General features: G+C 39.8%; 1 protein-coding gene across 1 annotated transcript in view; it reads right to left on the bottom strand.

The window, feature by feature from the left end:
* Window positions 1–15,146, bottom strand: part of ppp4r1l (protein phosphatase 4, regulatory subunit 1-like) — a 139,458-nt gene that overhangs the window by 57,219 nt on the left and 67,093 nt on the right. The window contains exons 6-11 of the mRNA XM_060836247.1: window positions 12,480–12,626; window positions 9,707–9,814; window positions 8,951–9,016; window positions 8,299–8,457; window positions 7,591–7,724; window positions 793–1,367 (exon numbers count right to left, since the gene is read on the bottom strand). Coding sequence (XP_060692230.1) covers window positions 793–1,367; window positions 7,591–7,724; window positions 8,299–8,457; window positions 8,951–9,016; window positions 9,707–9,814; window positions 12,480–12,626 — 1,189 coding nt within the window. The remainder of the gene's footprint in view (window positions 1–792; window positions 1,368–7,590; window positions 7,725–8,298; window positions 8,458–8,950; window positions 9,017–9,706; window positions 9,815–12,479; window positions 12,627–15,146) is intronic.

The raw sequence follows: 15,146 nt of genomic DNA, 5'->3' as shown, positions 1-15,146 counted from the left end.
GAGATATAGCTCAATAAAACAGTGAATCAAGAATGAACCCACTCTACTCACTACTGCAGACTTATTTTAAGGTCATGCTTAAAATCCACTTATCTGCTTCTGTGCTGTGACCTCTCCCAGAAAGGTTCCGCCAAGATCAGTTGTGAATGTCATTGTTTTTTAATTTCCCCAGACGCACTCCGATGTCCAGCGATGTATGAATTCATTAGCAAAGGCAGTAACTGCTAACTCTGTCAGTTAGCAGTGTGGGTTTCTTTCTCTCTCCTGCACTGACCTCACCGTGTGCTTCCTTTGTCTGTTCTTCTCCCTTTTAAAAGTGCTGTCGTTTGACTTTTTTTTTTCTATCCAAAGTTCCAAAACTAATTCCATTTGCCTGCACATGGGCTTTCTTCCTTTATTCCCTGCTTGTTCATTCGCCTGTCTAAATGCCTCATAAAACTTTGCTATCATATCTACCACTTCAATGGCAGCACATTCCAGGCAACTAACACTCACTTTAAACAAAAACGTTCCCTGCACATCTCCTTTAAACTTTGACCGCCTTGCTGACACCTCAGCAGCTTATTCCATTGCCTCAACCTTCATAGAGCTAGTAACTAGGATAAACTTTAAGTAGATATAACGAGTCGTTTGTTAAAATATGGTTCGAAACTGAACATTTTTTTTGCTTATCTTAAAAATACTGCTGTACATAAGTGAAGTGGTGTTCTCAAAGGTTTAACTAAAACTGCTAACTGGTCTGTGACAAACTGTTTCGCAAACAAATTACAGGAGACTTTATGAGAACCATACCTTGGACATCAGGATCATCCAAGTGGGCCTGCAAAGTTTCCAGAACCTTCTCCAATTCATTGTTCCTCGTGAAGCCTTCAGTTAGTGACCCTGAAACGGAGGTGACCCTTTGATCCCGCTGGTCATCCTCAACCGCTGATTGTAGCAGCTCTAAGTCAAAATTGATGTCAGGCAGAGGCTCTCGCCAATAAACAAATGAATTAAACAAGTCTCCAGAATGCTCCAAACTTAATGAAGGGGAAGTTGTACAAATCCTCTCAGTTTCTTCAGTAATTGCTACATCTGAACAATCATCTGTCAACACACATTTGCCTTTAACTTCTGCACAGTCCATAGCTGCCTGGTTACCTGTTGCAGAAGCAGGGTCAGTACTGTTTGAAGGCTTGGACAGTGACATTTTCATCTGATCCTCATGGCTGCCATTGCTTGTGCTTGGCTGAGAGCTCCTATTAGTTTCTGATATCTCATCCTGCTGAGGCAAGCTATCCCTGCAACTTGACTCTACTTTCGTCAATGAAGTGGGATTCTGTAAAGTGCCTTGGCTTCGAATTTGAGACAACTCTCTGGACGTAGCACTGAAACGAAAAGACATATGGTATAACAAGTTGAATGAAACCATTTAACAGGAAATAACACACACCTGTAATCTGTCTTAAAACTACAAGTGGCTGCAGTTTATACAGGTCCCGAGATACAATGCCTTTTTTGCAGGATAAGTAAAATGTTAAAAAGCAAATCTTAAGGTAGTACACAGGAAAGGAATAGACATGGTATAATTAGCATGGCATGCATTGCTCCTCATGCTCAGAGCCACTGTTTTCAGATATAACTGCTGACATAGATGGATCATGTTCCACCCACAGTGTTAATGTGCAGCAAATTCGGTGCATGAGAAAAACCATGGAGCTGGATCTAAAGCAAGAAGTGTTTCCCTAAATTAAAAGATATCAAACCTTTTGTTTTCAGTGAGTGATCTGGAAATAATGAATTTTAACACAAACAGTTGCAATGCAGAGAATTTGAGAGATTCAGAGGTTAAAAAAAAGTTGTTTTTCATCTTAGGATTCAGGACTTTTAAATGGAAAATGGTCCTCCTTTAAGTGCTTCATCATTCTATACTACACAGCAGAGAAAAAGCCAGCAAGAAAACAGTTTCTATTCTCCCAACATTCATCACTTCCCCGCGAACAACCTAATCCATTTGTTTTTCAGACTTAAACATATAACAAAGAACTGCAAATGCTAGAGATCTCAAACACAAAAACAGAAATTGTTGGAGAAACACAGGAGGTCTGGCACCATATGTGGAAACAAACTGAGGTAATGTTGAGTCCACTGACGCTTCATCAGAAACATTTGAAGGCTCTAAAATGGTCTTCTCGTTTCACAGGTTTGCCAGATCTGTTGAGTTTCTCTAGGAATTTTTGTTTTCATGTGTTTTCAAACTTGTTAGGGTGACATACTTCTGTCAACGCAACAAAAAAAAAGCAGAAATAGAATGTCAACTGGCCAAAGTAAAATGCTGCTATGACAATTGAAACCATTCTTCAAAATCAGAAAAACATATTATTAGATTCATGAGTACAGATGGATAAAAATTTGTAGATCTTTGATTATGCCATTCTAATCTCACTTACAAACACCAAAAATTAAGGAATGCTTTTCACTAACAAGTGCAGGATCCCTGAAAAGTCAAAGCTCATTGGAAAAGAACAGATTTATATTGTGCAGTGTGAAAGCAAAAATAATGTTTCATCCCGAGCTGTGCGCCAGTCACTGCATCATTAATTGTATTCTCCCTTTGTGACAAACATAGTCATTTATTCATGCACTGATACATTACAGCTGAACTAGTTCAGTTGGGAAACCATTAGACTGAAGACCTAAAGGTCCCTGGTTCAATCTTGGATTTCAGCAGAATCAGTGGTTGAGGGCTCTGGATCTGTTTTCAATGGAGTTTAGAAGGATGGAGGTGGAGGTGGAGGGGAGGGGGGGGGGGGGGGGGGGGGGGGGGGGGGGTGATCCGACTGACGACACAATCTCACAGTGAAACCATGAGCTTTTAGAGGAGGAAGTTCTCCAGACTAAGCACGGTTAACCTGTGGAACTCATTGCTGCAGGGGCTAAGTAATTGTATGTATGTTAAACAGAGACAGTTAGATTCCTGATTGGTAAGGTGATCAGGGATTACAAGGAGAAGACTGAAGAATGAGATTGAGAAACACATCAGCCATGGCAGAGTAGACTTGATGGGCCAAGTGGTCCAATTCTGCTCCTACATATTTATGGTCTTTGTATCTAAAAACATCTCAAATCTAACATACAAGTCCCAGAGAGGCACAGAAACCTGAAAACACACAAAGCTGAAGATTTTATGATCTTTGTGAGATGACTAAATACACACAGTACAAATGTTGTCAATACTGGCCAGGAGCCCCTTGCAGGTTCCTGACTCTTTCCATTTTTCTGTATTTTCTCAATTTTTTTTTCATGTAGAAATGCCAAACTCACAACAGAGGTTTAGGGTAAGTTAAATATTCTTCTCTAGTTTAGCCCTCATTTAATTACCTCTATACAAGCTTTCAGCAGGAGGTGACTGTTTGTCCAGGTTAATTTGTCTATTGGATTTGCCCTTCAAGTCAATAAATCAATAAAGTAGGGATTCAATTTCTAAGCTATAGAAATATCCAGAAAGCATTTTCAGAAGGAGCTGAAACATACCAGTTTTACATGGGAACGTAGCAGGTTAGAAAATGAGAAAAGAACTTAGCAAAACTTGGGAGGAAGGAAAGCAAGAAGGAAAATAAGTAGAAAGATGTTGTATGTGGCTGACTACAAACTTAAGAGTTGATATACAAGAATGCAGAAGGTATGGTTATTAATTTAGTTAACAAAAGGTTTTAAGGATAAAACATGTAGGAGTTGTGAGGTGACCTTATAGAGGTTTATAAAATCATGAAGGGAAAAGATAAGGTGAATGGCATGTGTCATTTGCTTAAGGTGGGGGATTTCAAGGCCAAGGGGACATTTTTTAAAGTGAAAGGAAAAGGGTTTTAAAGAGTCATGAGGGGCAATTTTTTTTTTAAACAGAGAGTAGTTCATATGTGGAATAAAATTCCAAAGCAAATGATGGATGCAGGTATAGTTACAATGTTTAAATGACATTTAGATAAGCTCATGAATAAATATTGTTTGGAGGGATATGGGCCAAATGCAGACAGGTGGGACTAGTTTATTTTAGGATTATGGTCGGTAGGGTCTTTGTGATTCTAAGACGCTGTGTCAATTAGTTGAACTTTGGCAGTGGTAAAGCTTACAGAATTAAAATCCCTGGACAAAATAAACAGTCAATTAGACATCTGTATATTAATTAAGGATACCAACATAGTCTTTTAAAGGCAAATTTTATGTAGCTTATTCAGACAGAGTCAAGTGTTGAAAGTAATACTTTTGGTTACAAGAATGAAGACAAGATACAATTCTAAAAGTGACATATGAAGAAAAGTGATCTTTGGAGCTTGTAGGTCTGGCTGAGAAATGTTTGAAAAAGCATACAGGATTCTGGGGCAGAGTGTATAGAAGCATGAAAGTTAAAATGCACACTTATAAAATATTGGTGCAGCTTCACCTGGAGAATGGTGTCCAATTTTGGGGAGGATATAAATATTTTGAACAAGAGTACAGAAAGGACAATGATTTCATAAATGATGGACATCAGCTATGTGGTTACAGTGGAGTTTTGTTTGAACACCTGACAAGAGATCTGATAGAAATGTTCAAAATCATGGTAGTGGTCCAGACAAAAAAGTAACACGCTATCATTGGCAAAAGGGTCACGGACTAGGGAACATAGATTTCAAGTAACAGGATATGACACTGAATGCACTGCCTGAAAGGAAGAAGTTTTCTTCTGTGCTTCATAAGGTAATTAGGATAAACATCTAAAGGCAAAGTCGTATAAAAAAGAGAAAAGCCAAGGGGGTGGAGGCAACTAAATTTATTTTCAAGAGAGCTTGTGCAGAGTTAATGGGTTGATACATGTACTACTTTTCAATTATACAATGTGGTGGGACGGGCAGAGCAGTGGAGAGACAGAGAGAGAAAGAATATGAGGGAAGGAGGAAGTTGCAGAATTACATTTTATTTTGCTCAAAATCTGCATGAGTACATGTAAGATTCTATAATACTCTTGTCTTGAGAATGTAACTTTTATAAAAGAAGTTCTGAGATTTACATATGAAAGAACTGAATGCAACATGGTCATTCTAAAAGATGAAAGACTTAACAAACAATTCAGGTCTTTTTCAATATATAATTTCAGCTGCATCACACTGTAAACGTTTGCTATAAATTCTGTGTCGCACGATTTTTACTCTACAACCACCTGATAAAGAAGCAGTGCTTCGAAAGCTCATGCTTCCAAATAAACCTGTTGGACTATAACCTGGTGTTGTATGATTTTTAACTTTGTAAACTAGTTATGATAACCTCCAGCAGTCCTCACTTTCTCCAATGGTAACAATAGTTTCAGTCCTGTTTTGCTCGTTTGCCAGGTGCCAGTCTGCCTTGTTACTTAAAAGCCAAGCATGTGTAACTATTTCCTGCTCACCCCAAAATCAACTAATTTACCTTGTGACTGAATATTTTGGCATAGCTGTGCCAGACAAGAAAGTTCATTTTATTTAGACTGGTCGCATTTCTTTTATTCACATATTTCATATCAGAGCAAAGCAGAAATAGCTTAGAAGATGCTGGAACTGCTGTCAAAAATGATGGTCCAAATTTCAGACCAGAATTTAGTGTATAATTATTGTTCAGGTCAGCAATTGGCAGCAAAACAATTCACCACCTTCACATGAGTCTGACACGGGCTTTTGTTACGGCAGAACCAAGCACTCCTTCCTCCTGAACGCAGTCTACAAATGTGTGTTGTTGACATATCAAGAGCATTCTTGTAGAATGTACATAACTTTGAAAAGCACACGTTCAACAAAAAAGGTACAATAGTTAGAACAATAAAATTAGGAATGAAGTGTGATGTCAGACAGAAGAATAAAGCCAAAAGTCCTTTCTGCTCCTTGCCAATTTATAAACATGATCTACCTCATTAATCCGAGGGGACAACACCATGAAAATGCTTTCTCACACACATTGGCGGCCAGTTCCTCACATTGGGAGAGAATCATAGAGTCAGGCAGCACGGAAACAGGTCCTTCTGCTCAACTCCTCAATACAGATTAAGTATCACAACCTAAGCTAATCCAATTTGCCTGCATTTGATCCATATCTCTCTAAGTCTTTCATATCCATTTATCTTTAAGAAAGTCTTTTAAATGTTGCAATTATACCCACCTCTACCACTTCCTCTAGCATCTTGTTCCATATATGCTCCACCCTCTGTGTGAAAAGGTTACGTCTCTGATCCCTTTTAAGTCTTTTCCCTTTCACCTTGCCCTCTAGTTTTGGACTCCCTTAACCTGGAGCAAAGACCTTGGCTATTCACCCTTCATGACTGTATAACCCTCTAAGAGCTTCCCACATTCCAGGGGAAAAAAGCCTCAACCTATCCAGCCTCTTCTTTTAACTCAAATCTTCCAGTCTTGGTAACATCTTTGTAAAGGGTGGCATGGTGGCTCAGTGGTTGGCACTGCTGCCTCACAGCACCAGGGACCTGGGTTTGATTCCTGCCTCTAGCCACTATTTGTGTGGAGTTTGCACACTCTCCCAGTGTCTGCTGGGTTTTCTCCCACAGTTCAAGAATATGCAGATCAGGTGAATTGGCCGTGCTAAATCGACCATATTGTTAGGTCCATTAGTCAGGGGTAAATGTAGGGTACTAAGGTAGTAGAATGGGTCTGGGCGGGTTACTCTTTGGAGAGTCGGTGTAGACTTGTTGGGCCAAATGACCTGTTTCTACACTGTAGGGAATCTAATCTAATCTAAATCTTTCCTGCACGCTTTCCATTTTAATAACATCCATCCCATAGCAGGGAAACCAAAACTATGTGCAGTACTCAAAATGTAGCCGTACCATTGTCTTGTACAGCTGTAATATGTTATCTTAACTCCTGTACTCAATGCTTCGGCCAATGAAGGCAAGTGTGCCAAGCACCTACTTCACCACCACGTCTACCTGCGACGCCATTTTAAAGGAACGATATACTTGACTCCCTAGGTGTCTCTGTTCAACAACATTACCCATTGCCCTACCATAAACTGTTTAATTCCTATCCTGGTTTATCTTACCAAAATGCAATATCTCGCATTTATCTGAATTAAACACTGTCTACCATTCCTTAGCCCACTGGCCCAGTTGATCAAGATCTCTTTGTTGTGTTAGATAACCTTTTCACTATCAACCAATTTTGGTATCATCCACAAACCTATTAACTATGCCTCCTATATTCTGATCCAAAAAATCATTTATATAAATGATCAAGTGATAAATGAGGGAAGAAATAATTAATACAAACTATAACACACATCTTTGAAAGGAAAATAATTCCCTATTTGAATAATATTTGCATTCAAAAGTTGTATACCTGTCTTGAAGGAAGAAAATATCTTGTGGATTATATGAGGATTTTGTATTGTTATATAAAAAGAGTGATTACAATTAGCAGAAGAAAATAAAAGCTTAGTCAGAAATGTTTTGTTGGAGAGAAATTGGTTTGTCCTTAGTCCTCCCCTGCATTGGAAATGGTTATTCAGAACAACTTTCTGCAGAAGCAGCAAGCAAGCATGAGCAATCTACCCCCTAAAGCCATAATTTAAGTACTGTCTGATCTGCATGCATACCTGACATCTGCACCGCTATTGTCCAGCTGTCTAATGCTCAGTGTACCATCCTCCTTGATATACAGGCCAGCACTAGATGGGTTGGCAAAAGTGGAGATAAATGGACCTAGAGACTGGAACGCAGCTTGGCGGACCTGGCAGGGTCAACAAAGTTTCAGTAAACGGATATCATTTTGTTAGAGCACTCTTCAGATTTAGAAGCTGAAGTTTACAATTACATGCGTTTGTTACACATCAAGTGGTACACATATCTCAGAACCGCAAAACAGCTAAATCAGGTTTGTTGGCAGGGCCGAAATGACACACTAAAACTTTTTCATGTTTACTTAACCAATCTACAACCAAGATCACCATGCCCATGTGAGGCACCTCCAGAGTTCTTCAGGTTCAGTGAAGGGATAAATACATACAGGACAAGAATCTTTTTCCAAGTTGTCACCACTACAAAGTACATGGACTTGACCCAATCAGTAAAATTTTAACTGTTTATACTAGAGCCGAAGTCGCCCATTGATCTCCTTGAAACTGGATGCATGATATGGCAATAGCAGGTTATATGCAGCTTATAAAGCAAACATGCAGTTTACAATATATCAGAACATACAGGCTCACTAGCTTTCAAGAAGTGCAGCAGGCTACCGGTTAAAACTTCTTTTCTACCACTGCTCTCTGAAATCATCCAAAGTGATTTCCCAAGGTGGTTCTTACCCATCTAGAAGGGTCACTGATGAGATTAATGAAAAGTGGGGAGAGTTTGGTCCTGCGAACCTCAGGAGTAACAGAGCAGGAAACCGCCATGAAGCATTCTGCACATGCTTTCCGAATGCCCCAAACATTGTCTGAGCACAGTTGGAAGAACCTAGGGATCTGAAATCAAGTACAATTTTGTGAGAGAAACAAAGGTTAGGGAACAAAAGCAGTTTAAAAAATGCTAGCCAATACACAGAACAGGCCAGGGATGCTGAGCTCTTTTGTCGGTAGAAAGGTCTAAAGCAGAAAAATACATCTAAGAAACAACTGAAAAATTCAAGACTTCAAAATAGTAAATTACTTACTTTCAATATATTAGTAAGCATCTGTTCAATTGTCACTGGAGTCTTAAGAGTTCAAAGGTCACACATTTTACACCTCGTCAGAATAGTTTATACTTAAGATTCAGTGGATTTTTCTAAGTTTCAATTACTCGGTGACTCGTGCTGAGCATCAATCTAACTGTTGGACTGTGCTGAGCTCAGGGATGGCATTTGTTACAATATGCCCTTAGTGTCACTAAAGTATAAGCTTGATACTTCAATTTTGTAATGCACAACTCTCAAATACTGTGTCATAGTGATAAAAAAGGAAGGAGGCATTCACATACCAGATACTTCTCAGTTGCTTCTTGGCCAACTGTATTAGAGATATCTCCAAAATTAGTTGCACACACCTTAGGGAGTAGAAAAAAGGAGCTTAAATTGTGATATCAAGCAAAGGATTCTATTCAATTAGATATTGTGCATAAATACAGGTATGTCACAGATTCAATGACACAGTTTGCTTTCCAAAATATCATCAGAGGCAGTCACTGGACTGATCTAAATCAAAGCCTTCTCTCTAAGTGTGTTGACTTTCTGTTTTGCTTCCCCCAAATACTGACAAGGCTTCAGCACATGTTTAGTTTATATTTCAGAAGCACAATGATATTTAGATTAGATTAGATTTACAGTGTGGAAACAGGCCCTTCGGGCCAACAAGTCCACACCGACCTGCCGAAGCGAAACCCACCCATACCCCTACATTTACCCCTTACCTAACACTATGGGCAATTTAGCATGGCCAATTCACCTGACCCGCACATCTTTGGACTGTGGGAGGAAACCGGAGCACCCGGAGGAAACCCACGCTGACACAGGGAGAACGTGCAAACTCCACACAGTCAGTCGCCTGAGTCGGGAATTGAACCCGGGTCTCAGGCGCTGTGAGGAAGCAGTGCTAACCACTGTGCCACCGTGCCGCCCACTTAAAAGGGAGACATGTCAGGAGTGGGATATGTTAAGCGGAGGTGCCAATTAAACTGGACCATTGATTCAAGGGCAACATATAGGAACATAAATAGAGATATTACAATTCCATTTACCTTACGGACATGGAACAGCTTTCCATCACTACACAGCTCACAGAATCGAAAAAGCAGCAGACGCTCAGTTATTTCACCAGTCAATATGGAGGCCATTTTACAAATTATCTACATGACAAGAGAAAGGGTTGTCAAATAAATTGTCAACATAAAGACCCAGAGAAAATAGTTAGTAGTGAATGCAATGGAAAGAAATGGGTATTGAATAATTTTGGTTGCATAAATAAGGTTCCCTTAAATTTATACTTCTAAGTGCAGTTGCTGCTCTGCCGATACCCAGCCACTGCTCAAACCCCAGGTAACAATAATAAAGATGGCAGATAGTGAAGTTTGAATTCCATGAAAGGAAAGTCTGGAATAAAAATGCTAGTTGAATGGCAACTATATAGTTTGTCATAAAAACTAAATTATTTCACTAATGTCCTTTAGGAAAGGAAATCTGCGGTTCTTACTTGGTCTAGGTTACGTATGACTCCAGATCAACAAAGATGTGGTGAACTCTTAGCTACCCTGTGGCCAATAAATGCTGGCCTACCCATCAGAAGCACAGTGATCTGTTTTGCAGGGCATTAGTTGGACTGACATCCATATTCCATAATGAATGTATGTTCACAAAATGATAAAGAACACACTGGAAAGACTCAGGTCATGCAACATCTATAGAGAAAAACAGCTAACATTTCAGATCAATGATCTTTCAAAAGAACTGAAATTTTACCAGTTTTCCACCTGCAACAGATAGTGCTCAATGTTCTACGTATTTCCAAAATTTTCCATTTTTATTTCACATTTCCTGCATATGCACCATTCCTAATCAAGTATTTATTGATACATTCAATGTATCAAATTATATTTTCTACAAATTGGTGTCCATGAAACAAAACCACAGCAATTTATATTTACCATCAATACTACTCAGGCCAATATATTATCAAGTGTTTATTTACTTGATGAAGAAATTGCTGTAGTGCACTTTGTATACATTAAAGGATAAAGTCACCACAGTCTTACCAGACCATCGGTTGGTTTCTCATTTATGAAAGACAACAGCAGCTGTCTAACTCAATAGTCACCACCCCCCAGGCAAGAGAAGAGGTTTGGAAGGAGAGTCTTCTTGGTAACCTCTGCCGGTGTAGGAACTGAACCCTCACTGTTGCCACAGCTCTACGTTGCAAACCAGCCATCTAACGAACTCAGCTAACATACATACCATGGCAGTGATGGAGGACTGAATGTTTAAGATGGCAGTTATGCGGCCAATAGAGCTTGGAGGCAAAATCATTTGCTACTTCAGATCTACAAACTGTAACACTGTATTCATATGGCGACTGGAATTAAGTTTTGTATAAATGTTAACTCCAGGATGCTGATGGGGGAGGCTTCAGTGATGGTGGTATCATTAAACATGAAGGGGAAATGGCTATAACTTTTCCCTTGTTAAGAGAGTTTCTCATACTTGTGTGATGCTAATGTTACTTATCACTTATCAACCCAAGCTCAAGCATTGTCCTGGTCCTAGCACTCCTGAAGTCATAGTATCCACAGCTCAGAGACATGCCCTTTGGTCCAAACTGGTCCATGCCAATCAAAGTTTCCATTCACGCTTACCCCATTTTCCTGCACTTGGCCCATATACTTCTAAACCTTTCCTATCCATGTATTTGTCCAAATGCCTTTTAAATGTTGTTAATGTATCTGCCTCAACCACTTCCACTGGAAGCTCATTCCATATACATACCATCATCTGTATAAAAAGTTGCCCCTCAGATTCCCTTTTGTTCTTTCCCTTCTAACCTTAAACTGACGCCCTCTGGTCCTCGATTCACCGAATCTGGGAAAAAGAGTGCATTCACCTATCCACACCTCTCATGATCTTATACATATCTATGGGATACCCGCTTGTGCTCTAAAGAAGAAAGTTGTCGAACGTCTCCCTATAACTCAGACCTTTGAAGTCTGGCAACATCCTTGTAAATTTCTTCTGCACACTTTACAGTTTAATAATATCGTTCCTGTAGCAAAGTGACCAAAACTGAACACAATATCCAAGTGCCTCCTCATCAACATCCTGTACACTGCAACATAACTTCCCAATTTCCAAACTCAATGTCGTAACTGAAGGCCAGTGTGCCAAAAGCCTTCTACCCTGCCCTGTCTACCTGTGACTCCATTTTCAGAGAACCATGCACTTGAACTCCAAGGTCACTCTGTTCCACTACACTCCTTAAGGCCCTATTTGCTCTATTTTGCTAGAAAGCTGCCCATGCAATTTTTAATGGAGATGACCAGCTTTTTGTATTTATAAATACAAAATTAATTCAAGTAGAAAAGAAGTTAATGTAAAATTAGGGAATCCAGTTATCTTTTGAAACAATGGGTTATAAATCAGCTTTTATCTCTCTAAACACTTAGTAAGTCCAGATACTTGCAAACATTTGTTTCCAGGAAAAGTTAAGGGTACATTGTCACCTCTGCAGGAAATAGTGTGCCCATTACAGAACTCACTCAATTGAAACGGCAGGAAGAAAATCAGGTAGACAATCCGCTGCCACACTGCTACCCAGGTCCTGTTGAATCTCCTGTTCCTTGGATGCTGCCTGACCTGCTGCACTTTTCCAGCAACACATTTTCAGCTGCTACCCAGATAGGAAAGGTAAAAATGAGCTTCCTAAGAATTCCATCGTGACTTTAAATTCGACCATAGCTCAAAAGGAAGGCAATGGTTGACTGCGATTCCAGTTCGAACATTGTGAATGTCAATAAGAATACTTACTGCCACAGCTTCAATCTTGTAGTCATCATCACTATCAGGAGCTGTGAGATCCAGAAGAACTGGGCAAACCTTTACCTCGACGTCAGTCCTGTCGATGAGCTCCTGTTCCAGCAATACCAACAGCGCAGCCTGACTTGTTTTTCTAACCTAAGAATGAAAAAGGAATAAAACATTAAAAGGCGGATCTTATGGTCCAGTAGTAATATGCCTACCTTTGGTCTAGAAGGTTTAGGTTCAAGTTCCACCTGTCCCTGAGGTGTGTCTTAACATGTCCGAAGGAGCTATATAATTGCAGATATTTTCTAATCTGTTCAGAGGTATTATGACACATGAACCTTGATCCTCTAAGTCTTCCCCATCATTCAATACAATCAAGGTTGACATTGTCTAAATTCCAATTTTCTGCACACTCACCATATTCTTTAAATTTCATGGGAGATCAAAAATCTGTTTATCCAGCCTTGAAATATACTCAACAAACATCCATTATATTCTGGAATAGACAATTGCAACTTATCTCTACCCTCTGCTTCCTGAACATTAACCAACTCACCACACATAAACATATTAATCCCAACCACATGAACCCTCATTTTGTGTTAATCTTTTATGTGGCACTATTCAATGTCTTTGGAAAGTGCATATAAGAATACAAGAACTAGGAGCAGGAGTAGGCAATTCAGCCTATTGAGCCGGCTCCACCATTTGATAGGGTCATGGCTGATTGCACCTCAGCTGCAACTCCACTTTCCTGCCCAGTCTCCAAAACCCTTCAACTCATTTAAAATATACTGGGCTTCCATTTGCCATTTTCTTCACCATGTCCACTGAACTTTATTTTTATTGTTTTGCAGAATGCGGGTGTTGCTGGCTATGCCAGTATTTATTACCACCCCTAATTGCACAGAGGACAGTTAACAATCAACCATATTGCTATGGGTCTGGAGTCACATGTAGGCCAGACCAATTAAGCAGGTGGCAGTTCCCTTCCCTAACAGACATGAGCAAACCAGATGGGTTTTTTCAACAATCAACAATGGTTCATGATCATCATTAGACCCTTAATTCCAGATTTTTACTGAATTCAAATTCCACCATCTGCCATGGCAGGTTTGAGCCCAGGTCCCCAGAATACTTCAGTTGCTGCATTAACAATCCACTCAGCCTTTACCTTCCCATAGTCTCCATAAGATTGTCAAGCATAACTTCCCTTTCTCACAACCATACTAATTAGAATTTTGAAGTACAATATTGAAGCTTCCTTAAAAATGGATTCCAGCAATTTCCAATGATTAATGCTAGACTAAATGCCCACTCTTCTCACTCTCCTTCCTTCATTGAAAGAATTGAATATGGACAATTTCTGATCAGTCACAACTGTTACAGTATCTAGTAAATTTTGTAAAAACCAGCACATCCTCTCTCTCTGGCATAGGCCACCAGGTTCTGAGGATTTGTTGTTTCTCATCACTCAAGCTTTTCTAATACACCTTCTCTGCTAATATTCATTACTAAGATTTGTAACTCGGGTTGTGGGTATGGTCGGAGATTCATTTGCCAAGCTGAAGTGATTTCTACAGATGCTTCATCACCTTGCTAGGTGACATCATCAGTGTGCCTCCATTAAAGCATTGGTGGTCTGTCTAGCCGGGTATTTATGTATCTCTGTTTTCTGGTACATCTGTACCTGAGTGATTTGTATATGGGATCCAGTTCAATATGTTTATTGTTTGAGTTCTGGCTGGGGTGCCAGGTTTCAAGGAAATCACTCACATATCTCTGTTTTGCCTATCCTAGGATCATTATTGTCCCAGCTGAATTTGTGGGTGGAAATGAGAGTGTACCGGTTGTGTCTGGCAGTGGTAAGCTAATGTTTGTGTACTCATATCGTCAGTTTTCTTTGTTTGTCCTATGTTGTGTTTTTCACAGTCCTTGCAGGGTATCTTGTAGATTATGTTCGTCCTGTTGGATGTGGGTGTCGGGTCTTTAACTTTTAAGAGGAGCTGGTGAAAGATGTTTACTGGTTTGTGGGCCACTAAGATTCCTAGGGGTCTGAGAAGTCGGGTAGTCATTTCTGATATGTCCTTGATGTACAGTATGGTCACTATTGTATCTGGTCGTGTAGTGTTTTCTTCTTTAGGTTGGCTGTATAAGTACAAAGGACAGGTAGTGCTGTTGGTACCCATTCCTTTTAAATCCTTTGAATAAATGTTCCTGTTCTGCCTTCTGGAGTTTTTGATTGCTGCAGTGTGTCTTAATGCAGCTTCATTTGAGGGTGGTTGCTGTTAATAGTTGAGTATCTGGTCTTTATGGGTGTGTTCTTCTTGTAGATACTGGTATGGAGTTCACCCTCAGACTCCGAAATCTGTCTTGGTATGCAGACTAAACTATAACAGCACGTACTGCAAGCCACAGACCATCAGACAGATGATAGCCCCAACTCTAAACAGAAAAGGAGACTGGAACATACTCACCCAGAAGGAAAAAAAAGGACTGGAGAAACTCAAAAGGAACAAGAACATAGTCACACCACCAGCAGAAAAAGAAAAGATGACAGTAATACTAAACAGGAACCACAACACACAGAAAGCGAACAAACTACTCCATGATACTGCTATTTACCCACAGGTGGCAATAGACCTGACCCCATAATTTGTGAACAAGATT

The sequence above is a fragment of the Hemiscyllium ocellatum genome, chromosome 15, assembly GCF_020745735.1.
Source record: "Hemiscyllium ocellatum isolate sHemOce1 chromosome 15, sHemOce1.pat.X.cur, whole genome shotgun sequence".
NCBI lineage: Eukaryota > Metazoa > Chordata > Chondrichthyes > Orectolobiformes > Hemiscylliidae > Hemiscyllium > Hemiscyllium ocellatum.
This window is presented reverse-complemented; position numbering and strand designations above follow the sequence as displayed.